Source organism: Pteropus alecto, unplaced genomic scaffold (assembly GCF_000325575.1).
Source record: "Pteropus alecto unplaced genomic scaffold, ASM32557v1 scaffold40, whole genome shotgun sequence".
Taxonomy (NCBI): domain Eukaryota; kingdom Metazoa; phylum Chordata; class Mammalia; order Chiroptera; family Pteropodidae; genus Pteropus; species Pteropus alecto.
This window is the reverse complement of record NW_006431919.1, coordinates 2,592,888-2,601,863: the sequence shown is the minus strand read 5'-3', so window position 1 is coordinate 2,601,863 and position 8,976 is coordinate 2,592,888. Positions and strand designations below refer to the sequence as shown.

The 8,976-nt window shown below is 44.0% G+C and overlaps 1 protein-coding gene across 3 annotated transcripts in view; it reads left to right on the top strand.

Moving 5' to 3' along the window:
* CCDC69 (coiled-coil domain containing 69) overlaps positions 1 to 8,970 on the top strand; it is a 32,030-nt gene extending 23,060 nt beyond the window's left edge. For 2 of the 3 annotated variants that reach the window (XM_015585335.2, XM_006906423.3), the window contains 5 exons: positions 4,100 to 4,173; positions 5,231 to 5,332; positions 5,798 to 5,917; positions 6,776 to 6,873; positions 7,598 to 8,970. In XM_015585335.2, coding sequence (XP_015440821.1) covers positions 4,100 to 4,173; positions 5,231 to 5,332; positions 5,798 to 5,917; positions 6,776 to 6,873; positions 7,598 to 7,775 — 572 coding nt within the window. In that variant the 3' untranslated portion in view covers positions 7,776 to 8,970. Of the gene's footprint in view, positions 1 to 4,099; positions 4,174 to 5,230; positions 5,333 to 5,797; positions 5,918 to 6,775; positions 6,874 to 7,327; positions 7,434 to 7,597 lie in introns of all 3 variants that reach the window. The other variant, XR_001516396.2, reaches the window with a different exon arrangement.
* The last annotated feature ends 6 nt before the right edge of the window (positions 8,971 to 8,976 follow it).

Genomic DNA, 8,976 nt, shown 5'->3' with positions numbered 1-8,976 from the left:
GGTAACAAAGATCCCCTATGTTGTCTTCCAAAAGTTTTAAGTTTTACGTTTTACATTTAGATCTATGCTTCCTATAATCATGGGGTTTTTCTTCTTTAGTTAGTATGGTGGCGTGCATTGATTTGAGTTTTCAAATATTGCCCTCCTAGCCTTGAATTCCTGGCATAAAACCTACTTGGTCATGGTATATTATTCTTTTTATACATTGCTGAATTTGATTTGTTAATATTTTACTGAACATGTTTGTCTTTATCTTCATGAAGGATATTGGTCTGTAGTTTTCTCGTACCATGTGTCGCCTCATGGAATGAGTTGGGAAATGTCCCCTCCTCTTATATTTCTGGAAAAGTATAAAATTGGTGTTATAGCATTTTTAAATGTTTAGTAGAATGTGTCAGTGAAACCATGTTTGGATATTTCTTTTTTAGAAAGTCTTTATAAGTTCGAAGTCTTTAATAGTTATAAGAATGTCCAGGTTGTATATTTTACCTTGGGTAAGTTTGGTAGTTGCAGTTTTTCAGGAATTGGTACATTTCAACTCAGTTGTCAAGTTTATATGCATAGAATTCTTTGTAGCAGTCTTTTAAAATTGTTTTAAATACAGATGGTGTTTAAGGTATCTGTAGTGATATCCCCTCTTTGGTAATTTGTGAGTTCTCTGTTTCTCTTTGTCAATCTTGATTGAGGTTTATCTTTTTTTTTTTTTTTTTTTAAACAGCTTTTGGTTTTATTGATTTCTTTTTTTTTTCATTTTCAATTTCATTGATTTCTGTTATTTTTATTTCCTCCTTTCTGCTTACTTGTTTTATATGTAGTTAGCTCCTCTTTTTCTGATTTCTTAAACTAGAAGCCCAGATTAGGGATTTGAGATCTTTTTCCTTTTCTAACATAAAGACTTAGTGCCATAAATTTCCCCCTAAGTACTACTGCATTATCTACAAATTGACATTTTGTATTTTTATTTTATTTCAGTTCAAAATATTTTCTAATTTTTCTTGAGACTTCCTCTTTGGCTCATTGGTATTTAGAAGTGCATTTCCTGCAAAATGTTTGGAGATTTTCCAGTTTCCTTTCTATTACTGATTTCTACTTTGATTCTGTTATGATCAAGAACATTTTTTATATTTTGCTCCTTTTATTATTTGTTAAGATTTGCTTTATGACTCAGGATATGGTCTATCTTGTGAATGTTTCACATGCACTTGGATGTGTATTCTGCTATTGTTAGGCTGAGTACTTCATAAATAAATCAAATCAAATTGATCGATGGTCTTGCTCAGTTCTGCTTTATTCTTACTGATTTTCTGCTTATTTTTCTACTGAATACTGAGGAGTGTTGAAGTCACCAACTAAAATTGCGCATTTATACATTTCTCCTTTCTGTTCTGTCAGTATTTGCTTTGTATGTTTTGAAGAACCATTGTTAGGTGTATGAACATTTAGGATTTGTTACATCTTCTTGGAGAATTGACCCCTTTATCATTAGTAATGTACTTCATCCTTGATAATCTCCCTTATTCTTAAGTGTACTTCATCTGAGAATAGTATAGCCTCTATAGTTTCTTTTGATTAATTTTGCTTTTCCATTCTTTTACTTTTAAATAACATCTATTTAAAGTGGATTACTTATAAATGGCACATAGCTGGGGGTTTTTTATCCATTCAGATAGACTCTGTCTTTTATTTGGTCTGTTTAAATCATTTAATTTAATGGTATTGATATGATTGAATTTAGGTCTGTCATTTTGGTATTTGTTTTCTGTCTATTCTGGTTTTTTATCCTCTATTTTTGCTTTTCTGCTTTCTTTTGGAGTATTCGAACATTTCTTAGTGTTCCATTTTAACTTACTATTGTCTCTTTTACTATATCTCTTTGTGTGCATGTGTGTATAATCATTGCTCTAAGAATTACAATATATTTAACAGCCTGCTCAAACTAATACTTTACCACTTCAAGTAGAATGTTAAAACCTTACCATCATGTAAGTCCCTCCATCCTCTCCCCTGCCCCGCCTTTTTTTTGTGCTTGTCTTATGTCTTACAGCTACGTGCACTGAATACCAGGCAATGTTATAACTTTTGCTTTTAACCATCGATCATATTTTAAAGAGCTCAAGGGAAGAAAGATAGTCCATTATATTTACCCAGGTATTTACCAGTTCTGTTTCTCCTCCTGTACTCCTGAAGTTCCAAGTTTTCCTCTGGTATCATTTGCCTTCTGTCTGAAGAATTTCTCGCAGAAATTCTTTTAGAATGTGTGCCGGTGGTGAATTCTTTTAGTATTCTTTCACTTGAGAATGTCTTTATTTCACCTTCTTTCCTGAAGGATGTTTTCACTGGATATAGGGTTCTGGATTTACGGTCCTTTTATTTCAGCAGTTTCAAATGTTCCTTTTCCTTCTGGTCACCAAGAATTCTAATGAGAAATCCACAGTCATTCCAATTGTTTCCTCTAAGTAATACACTATTTTTCCCTGGTTTCATTCCAAATATTTTCTGTCTCATTAGTTTTCAACAATCATGTGTCTGGGTGTGGATTTCTTTGGGTTTTCTTTGTTTGGGGCTCAGTGAATATCTTTAATCTGTAGGTTTATGGTTTGCCAGACTTGGGAAGCATTCATCCATTCTTTCTTTAAATTGTTTTTCTGCACTGCGCTCTTTCTGAGATTCTGATGACACAAACGTTAGACATTTGGGGATTGTCTTAAAGGTCCCAGAGGCTCCTTCATGGAGCACTTAAAAAACATCTGCCTTAATGTCTCTGTTAATAATTCCAGCATCTGTGGCATTTCGGTGATGGCCTCTGTTGAATTTCTTTTCTCGGGCAAGTTGAGATTTTTCCCACTACTTTGTATGCCAAGTATTTGGGATTCCATGCCGGGCCATTATGGATTTATATGCTGAGCAATTTTGTATTATATCCTGGACATTTTGGATATTCGAATATATGAGATTCTAGGTCTTGTTTAAATCTACTGGTTCAGTGGTACTTCAAATTCAGTGGTACTTCTTGCTCAGTCTTCCTGCTACCATTTAGTTTTCAGAGTCTGAAAATAGCTGTTGCATTTATTCTGTCCAGGTTTTTTTTTAGCTCCATTCAGTCAGACAGACTAGATGGAGTAGCAGTGTACTTTCTCCATCTGACCTGAAATCAGAACCTGTGTTGATATGCAAATTAGGCCCATAATTTTTAAAAATTAAGACTGTAATTTTTATATAGCTGATCTTATCAATTTTTGACAGCTATATCACATTCATATTCGTGGACTTTCTTTTTCTCTGGGCACACTGTGACAGAGGCCCCTTGTACACCTGACCCTTTGGTTATATTAAAATTTTCTGTCCTCTCTATCCTATTTCTCATCCTACCACTTGTTAGTAATTTCCATGTTATCTTCTTTCAGTTGTGACAAGGTTGGCATTTTCCAGAAGGAACTTTGTAGAGGAGGTGGGATGAAAAATATAACTGTATTGATTTGGGAAACGATAAATCCTGCTCTGCACCACACTGCCCCGCCTGGCGAGCCCTTGCATGCCCTTTTCTCACCCCTCAACTAGGCCAGGCTTATCGACCCGTTTCACAGCTGAGGTAATAGGACTTCTAGATATTTCAAATGATCTCCTTTAAGTTTCTCAGTTTTGAAGAAGCAAAATCAGGACCAGGTAGATTTTCTGGCACCAAGTCTGATGTACTTACTGCAGTTTTGTGCCACGGTTTGGCAACTAATGATTTTATGATTTGACTAACCCGGCTTACAAAACTGGCCCTATGCATTTTCCACATTGCGCTATGGTCTAAGATGAATGAACTTGCTGCAAGATCTTCGTATTTTAGTCTCAGCAAGATGTGGGTGGCACCCACAATCTGGTATGGTTCACAGTTCCAGGGTATAATTCGTTTCCATTTCCATGAGCTTTTATTAAATATCTACTGTATTTCCGGCACAGTGCCAAGCCCCCAAGATGGATAAATAAGAGCATTCCCAGACTCCTGGCCTCTGTGGGCACCTGGCTTCTCTGGCCCTCATGGGTTCTGCCAGAAGGCTTTAGGGTAAAGCGTCTGGCTGTCTGAGCTCACAGAGGTCCTCTTTCTCTACAGTCCTCCGGGCCTCATATGAGCAAGAGAAAGAAGCCCTTACCCACTCCTTCCAGGAGGCCAAGACGGCCCTGCAGGTGAGAGGGGCTGGGCCATGTCAGTCTCTGTGAGTGTAGGGGAGGACCTGTCAGAAAGCAGCACGGAGCCTCAAGCAGTCCAAGCTGATGGCCTCTACCTAGGTATGAGGGACAGAGATGATTTCTTTCCATGTATACAGGCCCCTTGATGTGGCAACCAGGCTATTAGCTCAGGAGGACTGGGTTTGAGATTAGGGTTGGTGTAGTTTTCCAAGGACTGCTAGGAGGATCTTGGAGACCTCATAAGCTTGGTTGCTACAGTGTGATTAGGCTGGCGAGTGGATGCACAGAGAAACATGAAAGAAGGCATCTGACCCAATGTGATTGGTCGGGAATTTCCTAAAGGTGGTGAGACGTAAGCTAGAACCTGAAGAATGGGTTGGGATTCTTCAGATGAAGAAGGATATGAAGGGTGCTGTAGGCAGTGGGGGAAAACAGTATATTTAAAGGCGCGGAGGAGAGGGGAAAAATATGCAATATCTGTGGAACTGAATGAAGCCCAAGATGCCTGGGGTGTAAAGTATGAGTGGGGGAGAGAGCTGAGGCAAGAGCAGTAGGCAAGGGCCAAATGGGGAGAGCCCGTAAGCTATATTAAAGAGTCGCACTCTATCCTAAAGGCAATGGGCAAGCTTGGGGTGGAGGAATTTCTCGGCAGGGAAAAACTGTGGAGACAAGAATGCACCTTGCAGTTGGAGGAGTGATGTGATATTTGCCTGCAGGAGAAGGTGTGGGGAGACGAGCAGTGAGAGATGAGACTGGGGAAGTGTCTTGAGACCAGTTCGTTTGTATTCTGAATGTGGACCAAACACCAGCCTTGAATACCAGGGCAGTCATTGTCCCCCAAGGCTATGGAGAGTTGTTAAAGGGTTTAGAATAAGAGGTGGGACTGGTATATTTGAAGCAGTGGTTGAAGTGGTTTAAGCCTGCATTGTTAGTTAGGGTAGAGCAAAATCTGGCTGAAGAACCCAAAACTGATACTTCTCTGGAATGTGGAGAAGTTTACCTACAGCCTTTACCAACCAGGCTTTGATCATCTCTTTCCTGCTCCCTTCTCCAGGAGACCATTGATGGACTGACCTCACAGCTGGAGACCTTCCAGGCCAAGATGAAGAGAGTAGAAGAGTCCATTCTGAGCCAAGACTACAAAAAGCACATCAAGGTAGGCGGCAGTACACCTGGGGGCCTTTCCTTCTGGAATTGCCAGGAAGGCCACGGTCTGGGCAACAAGAAAGGTCAGTCCCTCTTCAAGGATAAGGCTCAGGCCTGACACTCTTACCTTCACAACAGACTGGAAGAAATAGGGTCCCGACGTCACTAAGGGGAAAAGTAAGGCTCAGAGAGAGGCATGTGGGATAGTAAAGTGCTCAGGCTTGGGATTCAGCCGGAACTGGATGCAAACAGCAAACCTACCACTTAGCAATAAGCCATGGTTTCCTCATCTGTGATGCCTCAGGGTGTAATTAGGATAGAATGAGATAGAGCATATTAAGCATTTACCACAGGCCAAGAAAGGGATGTGACTTCCTAAGTCAAACAGTAAATTGGAGGGAGAATGGGGAGGAGGGATGTAGCCCGTGCCCCTCTATCTGCTGGTCTGACGAAGTCACTCTATGTCCCTGTCTAGGATTATGGGAGCCCCAGTCAGTTCTGGGAGCAGGAGCTGGAGAGCTTGCACTTTGTCATCGAGATGAAGAATGAGCGTATTCATGAGCTAGACAAGCGGCTGATCCTCATGGAAACAGTGGTGCGTGGGCTGAAGTGGCTGGGGGGATGCGGCCTCAGGCTTCTGCTTTCTGGGTATTTCCTCTGTCAGATGTGCAAAGGGTAGGTACTTTGATGAGGCTCCCACCAGCTTTGACCTGCCACCCATGCTGGCCCTTGAGATAGCTGAGCCTGGTCTGCGGCCAATGTGGGTCAAGCAGTGGCTCCTTGTCATCTGGGACCTGTACTTCTCTTGGCCACTAATGTTGCTATAACTTGGGTGACATCAGAGCAGTTAGCCTGGCTAATTAGGAGGGGCTGGCAGATGTCACATGTCAGGCAGGGGCTGAGGAAGACTGAAAAACAAGACAGATATGGGAGGCTAGAGTCAGCAAGGACAGGCCTGGGGAGCGGCAGGCATTGAGGACACAATTGGCTTTGTCTCCAGAAAGAAGGCCTTGGAAGCCAAGGGTTGAATCTGAACAGAGATTATGTTGCTCTGGAAGAAGTCTCAAAGGTCCTTTGTGTGCCACACAATCAGACCATCTCAAATGTTCTCAATAAATTTTGTTCGACCATTTCTATGGCATAGCATAACAGACATACTTTTATTTATATGTATCTTTTCTCTTATGAACTGATAGGGATACTGGATGGTATTCTCTTATCTTTTTTTTTTTTTTTTAACATTCTTCTGTGGCCAGATCAAAAGTTGGCAGCTCTCTGTTCACTCCTTAGTTGTTGTTGTTTTTTTTTTAAGTAATCTTATTGCTCTATGAAATGTAACATTTGGTCTAGAATGAACCAGTGTTTTCAGTGACCACAGATAAGAGAGAGGTGACCGCATGCATTGTACCATGTGAATTGGGTAGCTTTCAGAGCTCATTCTAATTTGTTACAGAAAGAAAAAAACCTGATGTTGGAGGAGAAAATCACCACCCTCCAACAGGAGAATGAGGACCTCCACGTCCGAGGCCGCAACCAGATGGTTGTGTCAAGGTAGCTGGCCCCCTCCCTCTTTTCCTCTGTCCCCACCCTTTTCGCCAAAATCTCCAGTTTAGAGTCCGAGAGAAGCCCGGGAAATGGATTCACAGGGGGGCCCAGCCCTATCCTAGGAATGTGGCTCCTCTTTTGTTAGGAGTCAGGTGTCCCTCGGGACCAGCTCTTCCTGGAAGCCTAAATCAAAGGCCCTGATTAGTATCTGTTTGTCCCCATCCTGGCTGAGTGGGCTCCATGGGAAAGCCCAATCTGGGAAGAGAAAACAGGAACTTATAACTCAAGAGGCCGAATGAGTGAATGAATGTATATGAATGAATCCGTTCTAAGGGCTTAGTAAATGAGAGCTAGTATCATGTGTCAGACATAATTTGTTGAATACTTTACATATGATCTAATCCTCATAATTAATCTAAGAGCTCCATCCTAATAGTCTTATTTCCATTTTACAAATAAGGAAACTGAAATTCAGCAGATGTACGTGACTCATCCAAGGTTACACAGCCAAACGATAGAGTAGATTTGAACCTGGAGCTGTCTGCCTGTGAGGACCACGCTTCTTGGTCAGCAGATTGAATCACTTGTGTTCGACGGGGCAAGATGGGGCAGTGGGGACCCTGTAGCAGGCTGGTGGCCCACATAAGGAAGGTGTCCTAGAGTGATGGGTTGGTCTCTGCAGTCACTGGAGACCCTGAGAGGCAACCCTGGCCTCTGTCTGCATCCACAGGCAGCTCTCGGAGGACCTACTTCTCACCCGTGAAGCCCTGGAGAAGGAGTCGCAGTTAAGGCGACAGCTCCAGCAAGAGAAGGAGGAGCTGCTGTACCGGGTCCTCGGGGCCGATGCCTCCCCCACCTTCCCCCTGGCCTCAGTCACCCCCACCGAGGTCTCCTTTCTTGCCACATAGGCTCAGGTCCTGGGCAGCCATGATACCTGTGGTCACGGCTCCCTCTCCAGGACTTTCCAGAGAAGACAGCAGGGGTGAGATGGGAGCCAGGGTGTGTGCCCATGAGCCCCCGGGGGCGCGGGCCATGTAGAATCGCCCATGGAGTTTCGGAGGCCCCAAGAAGCGCCTTCCCTTGAGTTGGCCCAGGGAACAAGCAAGAGGAGTCCTTTCCTCCCATTCTTCTCTCTGTCCAAATCTGGGAGTTTTGAGGCTTTTCTCAGGGGGAGACTGTGCCGCTTAGGCCATCTGACAAAGAGGACACAACCTCCTTGTCCTAACGTGTCAGCTTTGCTGCCAGCTCATCACCTTACTCCTAGATGTCCCCACTTCTGCCCTGGCCTTCTCTCAGCCTCAGTTTAAAACAGTTGGGGGAACTGAAGAAATGACTCTTGCGTTACTACGGTGTCCCATGCTAGGATTGTCCGAAGGTCAGACTCAGAGCTGGGGGGCAGGGGAGGAAGTGGGCCAAAGCCTTTGAACCAACTGGGAAAGGTGAGCAGCGGGGAGGGGGTCACTGGAGGCCCTTGGTGCTGGTGGTGCAAGGGGCTGACCCAGGCGAGGAGGGGCTGGGCAGGGTGTCGGCCTGTCACTGCTCAGGGTCCCAGAGTCTGGTCTGCCCAGGGGTTATGGCCAGAGCTCCTCCTCCTTGACCAGGCAAAGTTCACTCCTCAGCCCTCTGATCCCTTAGTCTCAGTGCCACATGGGCACCAAGGCCACCTGGTGGGTCTGAGCATACTCCACAGCCAGAGCTGGAACCTCAGCCCTGAACAGATGGGGAAAACGAGGTAGGGAGTGAGACCCACAAAGCCAGGACGGGGACCTCACCTGTTGTCCAGGTCTTGTGCTTTTTCTTTCTCCCTAGGCTCTGGGAAGATCAGATCTGTGACAGTCTTTCAACCCGTTCCTTTATCTGTCCCCCACCTACTCTGGTCTTTTACCCCTGCTCTCCACCTTCACTCCTTCTACCACCCCTGACCCCAGGCCCCTGGAACCTGGCCCTTCGTTTCCTCATCGGTGCAAAGGGGTGGCTGGAGTAACCCACCTCAGCAGCTCTGTCCAGCCCTGACATCTGTGGGTTTAAGATTATTCTCAGGAAGTCAGATCAGCAGGAGCCTATAATAACCCTCCCCTGGCACAGAGCATTTTAATGAAATGCTTCCGT